The 17,411-nt window shown below is 37.7% G+C and overlaps 1 protein-coding gene across 2 annotated transcripts in view; it reads left to right on the top strand.

Annotated features, from left to right (window-relative positions):
- The window catches only part of SRGAP1 (SLIT-ROBO Rho GTPase activating protein 1), a 334,899-nt gene that overhangs the window by 279,953 nt on the left and 37,535 nt on the right, over positions 1–17,411 (top strand). Inside the window, exons 11-14 of one of the 2 annotated variants that reach the window (XM_010598491.3) lie at positions 9,206–9,233; positions 12,918–12,951; positions 16,120–16,180; positions 16,334–16,411. In XM_010598491.3, the coding sequence (XP_010596793.1) occupies positions 9,206–9,233; positions 12,918–12,951; positions 16,120–16,180; positions 16,334–16,411 (201 nt within the window). Of the gene's footprint in view, positions 1–9,205; positions 9,234–12,290; positions 12,394–12,917; positions 12,952–16,119; positions 16,181–16,333; positions 16,412–17,411 lie in introns of both variants that reach the window. The other variant, XM_003405175.4, reaches the window with a different exon arrangement.

The raw sequence follows: 17,411 nt of genomic DNA, 5'->3' as shown, positions 1-17,411 counted from the left end.
TTGTGCTTTTAAGTAGCAGAGTATACTCTATGTTTAGATTTGGTTTTATTTGTATCTGCAATAATCAATTTCTCCCTTGAACTATTTTCTTTTTAAGCTTGCTGTTGACCTTGAGGAGGAATAGTGAAATCAAAAAAAAAAAAAAAAACCCCAGTGAAATCTAGGGAAGGCTGAAAAGCCAGTGCAGAGCACCCGAGGGAAGGATCCTTAGAGCACAGTGCTGTAATGATAGAAAGGGCTGAAGGAGTGGCGCACCTGCTTCCATCTGCTGACCCTCTTCCTCCCAATTCCTTCTTCCTTCCCTTCTTAGACTTCTCCACCCCCACCAGTTTTAATGGGCCAAGTGTTTGTCCTTCTATCTGTTGTCATTTTGTACTCCAGAAACTAGATAAGCCGGTTTGGGCTTTTTTTTTTTTTTTCCTGTAGGCATTGGCTTTAGTTGAGAAATAACCTAATAGTGTAAGTAGATTAGAAGGCCTGGTTGCACAAGGGTTAAGCACTGGGCTGCTAATGGAAAGGTTGGTGACTTGAGCCCACCTATTAGCTCCATGGGAGAAAGACTTGGTGATCTGCTTCCATAAAGATTACAGCCTAGAAGACACTACGGGCAAGTTCTACTCTGTCATACAGGGATGCAGTGATTTGAAATCAACTCAACAGCACACAACAATGATAAAATAAGTAGATTGCTATATCTAATGATAATTACAAAAACAATAACCGAAATTTAATACAGTGAAACCTGTGAGAGCCAGAACTCAATGGGACTGCCTTGTTTTTCCGGGTCTCAAAAGTTTTCCACCTTTGACAGGGTGCAGTCTTACTACTGTTCTGTTAGTGGAAAATATTTTAGTTTTCCGTCTCTGACAGGTGTCCACCTTACATATACTCTGGCTTTCACAGGTTTTATTGTATAAGGCTTTCTATGTTCTAGGCATTGTTCTAAACTATATATTTCACTGGGCACTATTAATGTCCCCATTTTTACAGATGAGAGAACTGAGCGGGGGAAAGGATTTTAGGCAAAAGAGACTGTGTAAATATTATTGTTTCACTTTTTGTCTTCATGAAATTTAAAAGGAAAAAAAAAAATACAAGCAAAGTCCTTGTTTTAAGTGCCTCATAGTCCATAACCTTATTTTTTATTCACACTAGATCCTGCTTTATAAGTTATGGAAAGTGAAAGAAGAGACTGAGTTGTGTGAGTCAATCAGGGCAAAAAGAGATAACTGCTCTTGGACCTAAATTCTTGCCTCCTATCATTCCGGAACCTTCTTTATCATCTTATCTCTTCGTTTTCTACATAGTACCCATTATCCTCAGGGAATGACCATGTGGAGAAAGGTCATCGTGACCTAAGACTCCACTGTGTTATGCAGTTAGAATGGCAGGTTCTAAGATCTAAAAAGCCTAGTTCACCTAGGTGGGGAAAAAGCAACAGTTAAACTACCATACAGTATCTTAAAACAAAAAAAAACTCAGCATAGCAACCAAATGCAATGTGTGAACCTTTGCTAGATTCTGAATCAAAAAACTCTAAAAGACGTTTTGAGGACAATTGAAGAAATTTAAATCCAAACTGTATATTAAATAATATTATTGAATTAATGTTAATTTTCCTAGCTATAAAAAAATTTTTTTTTATGATAATGGTATTATAGTTATGAAGGAGAAATGTCCTTATTCTTAACAAATGCTTGATGAAATGTCTGTAGCTTATTTTCAAATGGTTCAGAAGAAAAAATACATATAAAAAGAGAAAAGGGTTCCCTGTACTATTCTTTGAACTTTTCTGTGGTTTGAACTCTAAGAAGAAAACAAAAGCCCTTTTACTTTTATCTTAGAATGGTTTTCTTAAGCTAGTAAGCACATCTTATTTTTCCCCCTTCTACAAAAAAAAAAAAAAGTGTCATGTAAAGCCTTTTTCCGTTTTCATAATTGCCTGATACCTCAGCAATGCCGCCAAGGTCAGTTGCCAGCCCAAAAAGGCTAGATGGATGCTTAGAGGTGTAAAACCTTTTCCTACAGAACTGGATACCACTTTAGAAATTGCAAGTTTGTTTGAGAAAATTAAGTGGTGGGTGAATTTACTCTTGTCACCTTATGAAGACACATGTATCAATACACTTAAGGCCACATTCTGAAAACTTATGGTATTCCTTCACCATAGTTTCTCTTATGTCTCCTGAAGAGAAAGCCTCAAATATTAATACTATTTTATATGTCATTTTTTAGCCGAAGTAGTATTGTTACTTGGACATGTCATCAGAAAAGATTAGTCGATAGAAGGGAACATCATGTTTGGTAAAGTGGAGAGCCAATGAAAGCAAGAGAGGCCCTCAGTGAGATGGATCAGCACGCTGGCCTTAACAATGGACTCAGACGTGTCAACGATTGTGGGCATAGCACAGGACTGGGCAGTGTTTTTGTTCTGTTGCATATGAGGTTGCCATGAGTTAAAGCAGACTCGATGGCAACTAACAACAGCAACGTATTTTAGCCAACTTGCTGAACCCAGACACCAGATTCTGTCTTTAGCTATATTTTACTATGTGAAGTCTAAGCCACTGTTTCTTTATCTTGGAATTTCTTTCAGTGTGTTCCAATGTCCCAGTGATGCAAATTGTGTTCAGGTGTACAAGGCCTTCCCTGGACTCAGTTTGTTCTGCGTAAGAAACAGGATTGTTCTCATCAGGGTTTTCATCCAAAGGCCAGGAGACACACTTGCCTTTGCCTGCTTGTTGCAGACCCCTCTGCCCCACATGCAGGCTTGCCTACACACTAATTGTTGGTCGTTGCCTGGTTTTAACACTGGAAGGTTTGCCCAGAGAAAAGCTGAGCGTGGAGAACTTACCCCACCTTTTAGCTATAGCCTGCTGACTTTCCATGCAACCTTGTTCGTGTTAATCGGCTTTCACCAAAGGAAAGGAGGAGAGGGCTAATGGTTCCTGTCACGTGATGAGGTAATCAGATGGTGAGCCCTTATGAAGAGATCCAAGTCTGGGTTTGGCTAGACAAGGTTAGTACAGGATTAAATGGTGCGTCAGGGGACAGTACTGAGTTTTTCTATAGAAATGGCATCTCTGGATTATTCTAGATTCACTGCTGCAAAAAACTGCCTTCATAGGAAAACAAATAGAGCCTAACCCAGAGGTTTAGCAGTTGATCTTACACAGCTGAAACTGTAACTACAGACATGTGTTTGGCCTGTCTTACTGCTCGCTTTTTGGCAGGATACCAGTGGCCCAGTAAGTCCTTTGATTTACAACATTGCAAAGCAATGAGATTGGCCTCTTAAATTGGCACTGTCAAAATTCAGAATTCCAGATTTTTCAAAAGTAATTCTTGAAATAGAAAGAAATACATAACAAGTTGTTAAGACCAAGGTCATCATCATCATCTTCATCCTTGAGTAACACCATTACGTGCTTTTGTGATACTTGTTTTTAAATTGGAGAAGTTAAATTGAGCGCAGTCAATGAGATATACATCTATAAAAAAGAGGCACTGAAATTTTTTTCTTTTTCTCTTTTAGTAATGAGTCTAAATGTTCACATTAGCTTCTTTGTGTGCAACATTGTGAGTTAAAAAAAAAAAATATCAGTGCAATTTTGCTAAACCCAGAAAATCTGACACTGGAAGATTAGCTCTATGTTATATTATTTCTAGCCCTTGGCATAAGATTTCTGACAAAGGAATTCAATAGATTATCCTCACACAATCCATTGTCTGTCTTTGAGTAGAAGTACAAATATACTTTCAAAGGAGAAGTGAATTGTGAATAATTAGGTTTCGTAGAAAAGCACTGCAGTAAATGGCATGCTTAAGGAAGAAAGGGACTGGAAAGTAACACCAGGCATCCTCATCAGTCATTCATTAGGGCAGCAAATCCAGTGTATCTTTGTCCAGTTGGAACTGTGCACATTTTAAATACTTCATCTGGCGTTTTAGTCTCAAGCGGCCACCAAAGTGTATTTGGGTTTTCCCTTTTAAAATATGGAGATGTAGTACATTTATATGTGAAAAATAATTTACTTAATGATTCTCAAGTACAGTTACAAAAAGTAACCTGAAATAGATGTTTGTACCAAGATCAAGTTAATTCTTGGGTCAATTTTTTCCTCCAAATTGCATCTAGAGATGGGAGGGGAAGGAGTTGTCTGTTTTTAATAATTAAATAGCCTGCCAAAGAAAATGATTGAAAACTAATCCTCAAACCACTGGAAGCTTTCACATTTCTCTGTGAAGCAGATTCTTCTAAGCCTGTGTGTTATTGATCTGTTAGTGATGATACTGATTAAAAAATAAAGCCTCATTCATCAGTAGAGACACACTCAGGACTATTAACTGAAAAACAATGGATGTGGTGGTGTGGCTATGCTGTGAATAATAGTTCTTGCAAAGCTTGTTCTTGGTTCATTATTCAAGATGTATCTTTTATAGGTTTTAAATTTTTTATCTCCTACTATTAACCAGATGGATGAATGGATGGATGGGGCAATATAATTTTAAGCCATTTTTAATATGATTTTGTTCTAAGTCTAGGGGTATTTTCTACCACTTGTCTGTCAGTTTGGCTTCAGTGATAGAAACAATGCTGAAGATCGGATGATAGAATTTTGTAAGACCAACAAATTATTCAATGGAAATACCTTTTTTCAAAACAAATGGTGACTATGCACATGGACCTCACCAGGTGGAATACACAGAAATCAAATTGATTACATCTGTGGAAAGAGACGATGGAGAACCTCAATATCATCAGTCAAAACAAGGCCAGGGGCTGACTGCAGAACAGATTATCAATTACTCATATGCAAGTACATGTAGAAGTGGAAGAAAATTAAAACAAGTCCAAAAGAGGCAAAGTATGACCTTGAGTATATTCTACCTGAATTTAGAGACCATCTCAAAAAAGATTTGATGCATGGAACACTAACAGTCGAAGACCAGATGAGTTGTGGGATGACATCAAGGACATCATACATGAAGAAAGTAAAAGGTCATTAAAAACACAGAAAAGAAATAACCAAAATGGATGTCAGAAGAGACTCTGCAACTTGCTCTAGCTAAAGCAAAAGGAAGAAATGATGAAGTAAAAGACTTGAACAGAGTATTTCAGAGGATGGTTCAAGAAGACAAAGTATTATAATGAAATGGGCAAAGACCTAGAGCTAGAAAACTTGAGGCTTGAATTTTTTTCTTCAGTTCTTTCAGCTGGAAATGTTAAAGAATAAATTCAGGCCTCAGGTTGCAATATTGAAGGAGTACATGGGCAAAAAGTTGAACACAGAATGTATCAAATGAAGATGGAAGGAATATACAGAGTCACTGTACCAAAAAGAATTGGTCAGCACTCAACCATGTCAGGAGGTAGCATATGCTCAAGAACCAGTGATACTGAAGGAAGAAGTCCAAGTTCCACCGAAGGCACTGGCGAAAACAAGGCTTCAGGAATCGACAGAATACCAATGGAGATGTTCCAACAAATGGATGCAACACTGGAAGCACTAACTCACCTATGCCAAGAAATTTGGAAGACAGCTACCTGGTGAACCGGCTAGAAGAGACCCATATACCTGCCTCTTCCAAAGAATGGTGATCCGATGGCATGTGGAAATATTGAATAACATAATATCACATGCAAGTAAAATTATGCTGAAGATAATTCAAAAATGGTCGCAACAGTACATCAACAGGGAGCTGCCAGAAATTCCACCTGGATTCAGAAGAGGACGTGGAACAAGAGATAAATCATTGCTGGTGTCAGGTGGATCTTGGCTGAAAACAGAGAATACCAGAAAGGTGTTTACCTGTGTTTTCTTGACATGCAAAGTCATTTCATCTGTGTGGATCATAACATTATGGATAACATCGCAAAGAATGTTATTTCCAGAACACTTAATTGTGCTCATACAGAGCCTGTGCATAGACCAAGAGGCAGTTGTTTGAACAGAACAAGGGGATTCTGCATGGTTTAAAATCAGGAAAGGTGTGCATCAGGTTGTATCCTATCATCATAGTTATTCAGTCTGTATGCTGAGCAAGTAATTTGAGAAAATATGAAGAAAAACATGGCATCTGGATCGGAGGAAGACTCATTAACAACCTGCATCTTGCAGCTGACACAATCTTGCTTGCTGAAAGCAAAGAGAATTTGAAGCATTTACTGATGAAGATCAAAGACTACAGCCTCCAATGTAGATTACATCTCAACATAAAGAAAACAAAAATCCTCCCAGGTGTACCAAAAAGCAACATTATGATAAATGGAGAAACTACTGAAGTTGTCAAAGATTTTATTTTACTTGGATCCACAATCAATGCCCATGGAAACAGCAGGAAAGAAATCAAATGATGTATTGCATTGGGCAAATCTGCTGCAAAAGACCTCTTTAGAGCGTAAAAAAGCAAAGATGTCACCCTGAGGACTAAGGTGTGTCTGATCTGTGCCAGGGTATTTTCAATGGCCTTGTATGCATGTGAAAGTTGGACAGTGAATAAGAAAGCCCAAAAAAGAATTGGTACGTTTGAATTATGGTGTTGGCAAAACCAAACCCACTGACGTCGAGTTGCTTCCGACTCATAGCAACCCTATAGGACAGAGTAGAGCTGCCCCATAGAGTTTCCAAGGAGCACCTGGAGGATTTGAACTGCAGACTTTTGGTTAGCAGCCATAGCACTTAACCACTACGCCACCAGGGTTTCCGGTGTTGGCAAAGAGTATTGAATATACCATGAACTGCCAGAAGAATGAATAAATCTGTCTTGGAAGAAGTACAGCAGGAATTCTCCTTGGAAGCATGGATGGTGAGACTTTGTCTCACGTACTTTGGACGTGGTATCAAGAGGGACCAGTCCCTGGAGAAGGACGTTATGCTTGGTAAAGTAGAGGGATCAGTGGAAAAAGAGAAAGACTGTCAACAAGATTGATTGACACATTGGCTGCAACAATGACCTCAAACATAGCCACGATTGTGAAGATGACACAGGACTGGGCATTTTGTTGTACGTAGAGTTGGTACGAGTCGGAACTGACTCAATGGCAGCTAAAACAATAACAACACGGAATATTTGGATATTTTAATAAAGTAGCAGAATTTCAAAATTACAAAGTCTTTTCTAAAAAAAAATTATCATTAGTAGCAGTTGGAATTATTGGAAAGTGATTAAATAATCCTTGTTATTCAGTTTAATTTTATAGAGAGATTTATTAAAATCATCCTTAGTATTTTTGTATTTGGCATTAGTCATATGTGGAGATGGAATTATAAGCCATGATCCTGTTTTCTCAGATCTACTAAAGTATTTGCTAGGGGAAAAAAAGACTTTCATTCTTAAAGGTAGTATAGTATAGAACTTGGGAGCTCAGGTCTGGAATTAAACCTGGACCCTAGTGCTAGACTCACCATGTACTAGCAGTGTGACCTTGCACAAGTCACTTACCTTCTGTATGCTCGGTCTCCTCTTCCGCAAAATGGGGATTACAATAATACCTACCTAATGAGGTTGTTGTGAAAAGTAAGTGAATTAATATATAAGATGCTTGAAACAGTGTCTAACAAATGTTAAACTTCGCTGCTGTTTTTGTTGCTGTTACTAATAAATATTGCATCATACTTTTATATTCTAATAAAGTACACCACATAACAGAATACAGTCCAGATTATTTCTCTGCCCTTGACCTTTTGTTCATTCTACTGACTCAACCGGGTGATCTCAGCGAATTCCTCTGAGTTCAACACAGCCTAAAAGATAGTGACTTCCCAAATCTTTATCTCCAGCCCTGTCTTCTTTTTTGAGCTTTAGCCCTGTACAGCCAGCTTTCTATTGACACTTCCATTAGATATCCCATAAGGCACTGCCGCCACACTTGGCTCACTGTCTACCATTTCCCCTTTGTGGTAACTTTAGATTTCTCCCACTTCTGAATACCTATAAATTATTTTGAAGTTCTGTGTTCACCTTGCCTTCTATCTTCTCTAGAGTAGCAGAAGGCCAGCAAAAGGAATGGACTTATAGTTGGATGATAGGTAGAACTGGATAGAAATGGAAAAAATTGAATCTTCTTTCCCCAAAACCCACGGCCAAGTATTCTACAAATACCAACAGTGGCCTGGATCTGTAATGAGCAAGGTATTCTCTGAAATTAACTGTTGCCCCCGTTTAGTAAGTAGATATTAACCAAATACTTTATTTGTTAATCAAGAGCAGATGATATAATAAAAAGCTGTGTTGTAGCCTGGAAGTGTTCATTCTGCATCCACAACAAGCCAGCTTCCTCCACTATTGTAATAGCCTTACCCTACAAGTCTGAATCACTGCATTATAGTATGATGGACTGGCCTGCCCTGTTTGTGCTGCAACATAACCCTCCTCTGCCAGCTATATTTTCAAGCCATTTCAGAACTGTATCATCGTTCTGCAGTCAAACAGACCAACTGAATGGTTCACCTCTCCCACATGCCTTTCCACAGCTCCACCCTAAATGTAAGAAAGGGCAGGCAGCAACCACAGACATTCACCTTTGAAATTAACTCAGATTGTGGGAGCACTACAAAAATACGGACCTATTATTTAAACCCAGTCAAGAAGCGCGAATGTATAAGAAGCACTTGTAAATGACAGAGAAGCCTATGAAAGGCTTTTACCTTACAGTTGGTGGAATGTAGCATAATTTAATGTCCTTGTACTTTAATATCAGGAAAATGTCATTTCTAATTATAGAATGCAGTTTCTCTCCCAGCCCCTCAATTTCGTATTACAGAAAGAACACCAATTTAATCTAAAGGAAATGGAGTTCTCTAAACCCTATTTGACCCCCTACTTTTACCCCCAAGTATTAGTAACTAACAGTAGGATTTTGGATGTGTTTTATTTGTATTTCATCTCTGAACTAACAACTAAGATCAAGCAACTATTTCTTATTTAAAACAAACCAGAACAAAAAACTCCCTGCCTCAAATTGCCAAGCGATATATATTTCTCCCATCTGTAGAATTTGTTAAATTTTATCCATAGATTTTATAAAATATTTGCTTTGAATTATTTGTTTACCTTTATATGCTAACTTATGCTTTCTACCATAAAATGTGTAAGTTATTATTAACTTAGCATCTTAAGATAAGGGACAGAGAAAGTAAAAGTTTATTAAATGCATTCCACTGACTCCATCAGCTTATTTATTTTAATTTTGTATCTACAGGTCATAGAGCTGAATATATGACTACAAGGTAGGAAAATATTTTATAGTAACTCTTTTTTCTTTGACAAGAAGCCGTCATTTAAGTGCTGCAAGAATGAACATATTTTGTTAATGTACATGGAAGTTAGTTTTGAGTTGACAGTGCGTAGCATCATAAAATATTTGGGGTTCTCATGAAACCAGATTTGTTCTGGCACAGCTCAGAGTTTCCCACTGGAATTGTAAAGCTATTTAATAAGCAGATTCAGTAATGAGGACCTAAGGTGACTGGGTCTTGGTTCATTTAGCCAAAGCACTTTAAGTTTCTAGAAATAGTCTGACAAGACTTTTGATTTGATAATTAAATGAACAAGCAATATTACGTGCCTGTCTATTGAGTTAGCAAGTAGGAAGTATAGTCAGTTGTTTCCTGCTTATGCATTCTGTTATGTTATATAAAAATTAGAGCTATGCTAAATACCCTTAGGGTTTTAGCTCTCTATTCCTTTTTGGTTCACTTAAAAAATTTAACTTTTAACTTCTACAAAACCATATTGCCCTTCTCCTTTCCCCCTCCCCCCCCCTTTTCTATTCATGGAAGGATTTTGAAACTACTGCTGAGAAAGAAATTTTCTTTTGGAAGCAGATTCTGGTTTGGGTTGGGAAAAGTTTGTGGCAGCTTTTGTTTTTCTGTGTCTCTATTTTACAGCAGCCAGAAATTATTTTAATTGACATAGCAAGACTTTGTACATTTGAAGTTGCGTTTTCTTAGAGGTTAGAGGCATTTAGAACAGTGGTATGTCTGTTGCAGAAATGGACAATTTGATTTTCAGGGTTCTATTAAAAAAAAAAAGTTTTTTTTTTTATCATGTTGCTCCAGGTCCCTGTGTGGGACAAACAATTTGCAATCAGCTGCTAACCTAAAGGTTGGTGGTTCGGATCTACCTAGTGGCACCATGGGAGAAAGGTCTGGCAATCTGCTTCTGTAGGGATTACAGCCAAGAAAATCCTATAGAGCAGTTCTACCCTGTAACACATGGCATCACCATGAGTCAGAATCAACTTTATAGCAATGGACTTTTGGAGTTTTTGTTTTTCTAATATTTCATTGTGTTTCAAGTGAAAGTTTACACAGCAAATTAGGTTCCCATTTAACAATTTCTACAGAAATTATTCAGTGATATTGGTTACATATTTCACAATGTGTCATCATTCTCATTCATCCCATTCTGGTTGTACCATTTCCAGTACTCTAGTTCCCTCGCTCCCTTACCTTCTCATCTTTGCTTTAGAGTAATTTTTGACCATTTGTTCTCATATAGATGATTTTTTAAAGAAACTCATTACTCACAGGTGATAATCCAAATTTTATGAGCCAATCTGTTATATGGCTAAAAGGTGACCTCAGGGGATAATTTCAGTTTGAGGTTTAAAGAATATCTCAGGGCAATAATCTCAGGGAGTCTTCTAGTCTCAACTAGTCCAGTAAGTCTGGAATTTTTAAGAATATGAGTTCTGATCCACATTTTTCTCCTGTTCTATCAGGACCCATCTATTTTGGCCCTGATCAGAACGGTCAGTAGTAGTATCCAGGTACCATCTAGTTCTTCTGGTCTCAGGGTAGATGAGGCCATGGTTCGTGTAAACTATTACTCCTGTAGACTTCCCTCTCTGAGTTTTTGATTTCCTTCTGTTTCTTTTGTTCCGGCCTGGTAGAGACCAATAGATGTATTTTAGATGGCCGCTTGCAAGTTTCTAAGATGTTTGGTTTTTTGTTGTTCTTCTTCTTTGTTTTTTGTTTTTTTTTAAATAATGTTATTGCTGTGCCGGGACATGACATTCTATCTGGTAGAAGTGCTTCTAGACACTTCCCAAGGCTCCTTTTAACCTCTCCAGCCCTATGGGGCTTTAGTTGCTGCTGCTGTACACCCTGTTAGTTATATGCACCCACCTACTGGGAGAGTCTTAGAATTTGACTATGGAAGGTTGTAGCAGCAGATTTCTTCCGCTTTCTCTCTTGGTTTTGGTGGTAATATCTTCTGAAACTAGTTAGGTTTCCACATAAATTCTTGGGATTTTGCTTCTCAACTGGCCTTTCTGAACTTTAAGGAACCAAAAAGGTAAATCTTCCTAGAGAGTTTGCAGCTTAATGAAGGCCTTTACCTAATTTCCAAATGTGATGCATATCCTCATGTAAGCCTTGCAATTAAAAGGCCGTTTAAACTGGAGAGTCCAGAGAATGTAGTCCGCTCAGCACAGCAGTAAAAGTTCAATCAGGTAATCCTGGCCCTCCATTCTTCTAATGGAGGCAGGCAGAAGAGGTCCCCTCTCTCCAATTACAGTGCAAGATGATGCAAGGTTTCTAAGTATGGTACATGGTGCGCTGGGTGTACTTACATTAGAAGGACTGGCTTGGTCCACCAAAGCACACAGACAGACTGGAGCTGGAGAGGATCCAGAATGGAATAAATATGTGCATCTTAATGTTCTACAAATATTTAGGCAGTGGGACAGTTTATTTTAAGAAAATAATAACTCCTGTGAGCCTGTGCCCTCCTCAGAAAGAACATCGAAACTATATTTTCACTTGCGGCCCATTAATAGTTCCTTTTGCATAAGATAAAATCTCATTAATACCTGAGGGGTATTGAACAGATGCAGTACTATTTGCACTGAAGAATTATGTTGGAACTAAAAGTATTATATTTAAATTCTTATATTGGGCTCTTTCAGAGCCCTTTTTTTTAAGAGCTGTGGAGTCTTACTGTATGACTTGTAGACCAAGTAACATGGGCCTTGCTTTGTAGCCTTTGACTAAATAGCTCACAATTCCATTTGGTAATGCTTATGATTTTTAAACAAACCAGCAGACAAATGCCAGCTATGACATAGAGGAAAACAGTAGTCTGAATGAATGGTTACTGTGTTTTTTGATAAATAAAGGTAAATACATGGGAAAGGGGAGGGACTGTTTCCAATGAAAGGTGGGGGTGGGGAAGGAATCCAAGAATGCCCTAGTTTTGTAATTTCGATGTGACCTATTTATGGGTGTTTCATGTAATGTTTGGTTTCTGTCATGCTCAGTAATTATATTCCCTTCCCTTAGGCCTCCAAATGTTCCCCCTAAGCCCCAGAAACACAGGAAGTCCAGGCCCCGCTCACAGTATAATGCTAAGTTGTTTAATGGGGATTTGGAAACATTCGTCAAGGTACTGGCACCAGCCATCTGGGTGGCTGATCTCCATGCTTCTTACTATAATGGTCCTAGCCTCTCATAAAAAGAGGCAGGTCATTATGTCCAAGTCTGTCCTGGGGCTCTTTGCTTTCCCAGAAAATCAATATAATATTTCCTGAAGTCAAAAAGGAAAGAAAATTTGGGTTGAGTGCCTTCAGAAGATGGAATAAAAGTGGGTGCTATTATCCTGGGAAGAGAAAGCCCTTCTTTATTTAAAAAAAAAGAAGAAGAAAGAAAAAGCATAATTTGTACAAAAAGCCAAAGAACAACCTGATAAAAATGTTTTGTTTTTAGTGGTGCAAAAGAGATGGCACAAAAAATACATTTTTCAAAGTGCATTTTCTAGGCTACCTCTGAAGCATAGCGAAAATTTCGATTTCCCATGACTTGAGGAATTCATTATATTGGATAAATTGTGAGACCCTGCAGTCTGTATCTTGTATCTGTGCTTTACTCTCTGTCTTCTTTTTCATCCTGTATTTCTGATAATGCTTCTAGCCGAGGAAGAAGAAACTCGCACACGAGACACCAGGTATAGTGCTACAGGGAAGTGAGGGCACAGTGGCTTTCACTCTTAGTATCATTTTCCATTCAAAACCATGCTTGGCTTTCATTAGATTTTTTTTAAGGTCTTTAAAAGAAAAATGTTTGCAATTGGAAATTAAACAGGTTTATAAATAGGCTTTACTCAGAAAGGAACTGTAGAAATCAAACACTGACTTAAGTTTTTAACAGGTAAATCAAACTCTTAGGTTTTACATGATGTATTTTGCAAATGTACCAAATTTGAGTGAATGGCTTCTATTAAGGAAAGTCAGTGTTAAATACTGTATGCACATTTATTACTGGATCATGGACACTAGTGTAAATTACACAAAAAAGAAGAGGGGCTTTCATTCTCTTTCATGGCTAACAAATTATATGGCATGGGCTGCAATGTTTACGAAGACTAAATTTATGTGAGAAACCATATCATCAGTAACCTGCCTTAATGATATGTTAGTTATCTTACTATCTTTAAAAACCTGTCTGTTCATTGAATATGTGCACTCATGGTTAAAAAATCTCTCTGTGTGTGTACGCATGCCTTCGCGTGTGCGCACAGATAGATACATATATGCGTAGAAAGGTAAAAACTCTGGCAGCCTTAGAAATGAGTCTTAATCCTGGAATTAAGTGAAAAAGCCACTGAACAACCTAACTCAAAATCACAAATCCACTGCCTTAAGCCTTAAAGCCCTCAGAGCCTTATTGGCTGTAATTTAATATAAAATTATTGTCAAATTTGATTATCTTGTTTCCCAGCCATAGCTTAGAAGCAAGGGCAAATTAGATAAAGGGGAACGATAAAACATAAGCAGCAAGATGTGCAGCTGATAGCCTGGCAGAGAAAGAGAATATAGAGAAGCTCAAAGAAGCAAATAGATGATTCCATTATATTTGATAATACAGTACGAGAATGACCACTTAGGAGGATAGGAAAGCACTTTTTTTCTTTTTTGGAAGATTTTTCTTTAAGAACAGTTAAAGGAAACCAAATTTAGGTACTAAAGAAGGAATAAACCAGTTATCCTGGAAAATTCACTTATGTGAGTTTTCACCATCCCAAGATGCCACATGAACGAATAATTAGTAATAACATGATAGACAGGATGCAGAGGTCTCCACACTTCTGAAAAGTGCTTGACTATTTGAGGTCTCTATTGTGTCTCTATGTTTTTTGTTTTTTTATTGTGTCTCTATGAGGCAGCAAGAATAAAACCATTTTTCCTCTTTCCCCTGGGGAAACTGAGACACAAAGAGATTTGTTTGAATGGTAGATAGAATGCAGCCCATTGTTTCATGCCTTGCAAACTATTTTCTATCAAAGCATCTGGCATCCATGAAATTAAATTAAAACACACACATGCACACGCATGTGCACATGCATAGACACATGCTGTCATTACTTTGACTACAAAATTCATTGTGTCTGAATGCAGTACCGATAACAGCTGAAAGATAAGCAGTTACCTATAAAGCAAGTATAAAAATATTTTTTCGATAACATGAAAACATAAGACATTTTTGTTTAGAACTTTCTTAGTGCAAACATTTTCCTTTTAAGACCCTTTTATTCTTTGTTTTTCTTTTTGTTTTAATACTAGCTTCGGCAGAGGTGTGAACTAATATTCTCCCTTTTTTTCCACTTATATTTAAATATTTGTTGCTCTTTTAGATTACAGTGTTGTATGAACTGTTCATATAAAGGTTACTCCCCCTAAAGGTTACTTGAATCTTAAAGAACAATCTCACATGTGCAGTAAGTTTTGTTGTAATTACGTCTGTTCGTGAGCCAACAAGCACACACTAAAAAGTGTTTATATTCTTAAGGCACTTCTTTAAGAAATTAATAAAAGTTACACCCCTAAAACAAATGAACTAGTTACATAAACTTAATATGGACTCCAAAAGTAAACTGAACCATTAGTTGTTTATACACTGATTAGATTGTCTTAAACCCTAAAATAAAACTGTTCCTCAGAAAGGTATTATCTCTTCTAGGAAGAGTGAAGAGTTTAAATTGCTGAACCACCATATTATTCCCAATCCTTCCCCCGCTGCTTAATTGGAAAGGTTTCTGGATACTGAATTGTTCTAATATATTAAGACAACCAGCTTATTGTGTTTCAGAATAAAATTCCTGCTGTAATCAGGACCCAATGTCAGCTAATCATTTCTGAACTCCGAGGTTTCTTTTAAAGAACTAATTCCTGAAAGAGCAGAGACTTACAAGTACATGAAAAATAACTTCACAGTCAGTAACCTTTTTTAACTACATGGAGTGCATGACACTGATGCGTATTTAACTTGTGACCTCAGCAGCTCCTTCATCTCATTTGTCATCTTACACACATTTTAAAGCATTTTTAGAATTCACATTTGTTCAGGAGCGTGCGGGGACTGTATGACAAGATGTGGGGAAACAAGGCCAAAAAATTGTCCCTTCCTGAGAAAACAGGATCAAATGAGATATGCATTTGTGCAATTTTGTGCTTAATTCTTAAAACATAAAAGAAAAAAAAAACAATGAAAAGCCCATAAGGATGAGTAAGTTCTGATGCAAGACTAAATAAATACATGGCATGTTATAAGTACCTCCTAAGTAATTCTGGTATCATGGATCTGTAAACATGGGAGCCTTTTGATAACTGTCCGGTACAAGGCATGCTCCCAGGAACGTCAGAGAAAGGATCCCTGCGTGGCTGAGAGTTTGTCTTAGGTAACTAGTACAACCAGTCAGTCCTAACATGTTATGGTTATAATACAGAGAGTTCTTTTTAGGTCCATCAAAGATTGATTACTTGTATGAAGAATCTTTTAAAAAGTGAGTGATTCATTTATTCACTTTAGCGTATGAGCCTAAATATAAATAAAAGAGATGAATTTGCTTTTGACCTCTCTAAATATACCAGAGTTACTTGAAACAAGATTGCCTTAAATATATTTAATTTGGTTTGCTCCAGAACTGAAACATGCCTTGGTAAAATATAAATTTTCACCTTTTTTTTGGCCTTGTGGAAGATTTTAGAGGGAATAGAGTTGGAAGCGGTCGTCTACAGGGATGAAAATCACTCTTACTGTTAAACTGTGAGCTTTATTTTTATATATGATTTATATCTCTCCTTTGAGACTGACTGGTTTCCATCTCTTTACCCAGGACTCAGGACAGGTTATCCCCCTCATTGTGGAAAGCTGTATCCGGTTCATCAATCTCTATGGTAAGCCATAAACTACAGGATTCTTTTAAAAAACAATCACTAGGAATATTTAAGTAGATGTGTCTTTTGATTTAACATTTAATTATTACGGAAAGAGGGACCTTGAGGATGTGATGGGATTTTTTTAACCTCTTTTGCTTCCCTTTTCTTCAGGTCTTCAGCATCAGGGAATTTTCAGAGTGTCTGGTTCCCAGGTGGAAGTCAATGATATTAAAAATTCCTTCGAGAGAGGTAATTGCATGTCTATGCCTATAAGCAAATCATGTTAAAAAGTCATCATTTTCTTTAGACTGAAGTGATGTACTCATACACTGTATCTTCAGAACTTTCTTTTTACATTTACTTCATTTGGGACGCTGAAGTAAGAATCTATTTAGAATAACTGAGAAAGAAGCCAAAACCATAACCAGTTGCCATTGAATCAACTCCAACTTATGGCGACCCCATGTATGTCATAGTAGAGCTGTGTGCTTCATAGGGTTTTTTAAATGGCTGATTTTTCTTTTTCATTTTTTTCTAAACTGTGCTTTAAGTGAAAGTTTATAAATCAAGTCAGTCTCTCATACAAAAACTTATACGCACCTTGCTATGTGCTGGTAGTTCCTCTTCCCCTAATGAGACAGCACACTCCTCCTCTCCACCCTGTGTTCCCCGTGTCCATTCAGCCAGCTCCTGTCTCCCTCTGCCCTTTCATCTCACCTCCAGACAGGAGCTGCCCACCTAGTGTCATGTGTCTACTTGAGCCAAGAAGATCACTCTGTACCAGTATCATTTTCTGTCTTATAGTCCAGTCCGATCCTTGTCTGCAGAGTTGCCTTTGGAAATGGTTCCAGTCTTGGGCTAACAGAAGATCTGGGGACCATGACTTCTGAGGTCCCTCTAGTCTCAGTCAGAGCATTAAGTCTGGTCTTTTTATGAGAATTTGAGGTCTACATCACACTGTTCTCCTGCTCCATCAGGGATTCTGTCGTGTTTCCTGTCAGCTCAGTCATTGGTTGTAGCTGGGCACCATCTAGTTCTTTTGGTCTCAGGCTGATGTAGTCTCTGGTTTTTGTGGCCCTTTCTGTCTCTTGGGCTCATAATTACCTTGTGTCTTTGGTGTTCTTCATTCTCCTTTGCTCCAGGTGGGTTGAGACCAATTGATGCTTCTTAGATGGCCTTTTGTTAGTGTTTAAGACCCCAGACACCACTCACCAAAGTGGGATGCAGAATGTTTTCTTAATACATTTTG

The sequence above is a fragment of the Loxodonta africana genome, chromosome 4, assembly GCF_030014295.1.
Source record: "Loxodonta africana isolate mLoxAfr1 chromosome 4, mLoxAfr1.hap2, whole genome shotgun sequence".
Classification (NCBI taxonomy): domain Eukaryota; kingdom Metazoa; phylum Chordata; class Mammalia; order Proboscidea; family Elephantidae; genus Loxodonta; species Loxodonta africana.
Note: the sequence above shows the minus strand (reverse complement) of the source record. Positions and strands in the feature narration are given on the sequence as shown.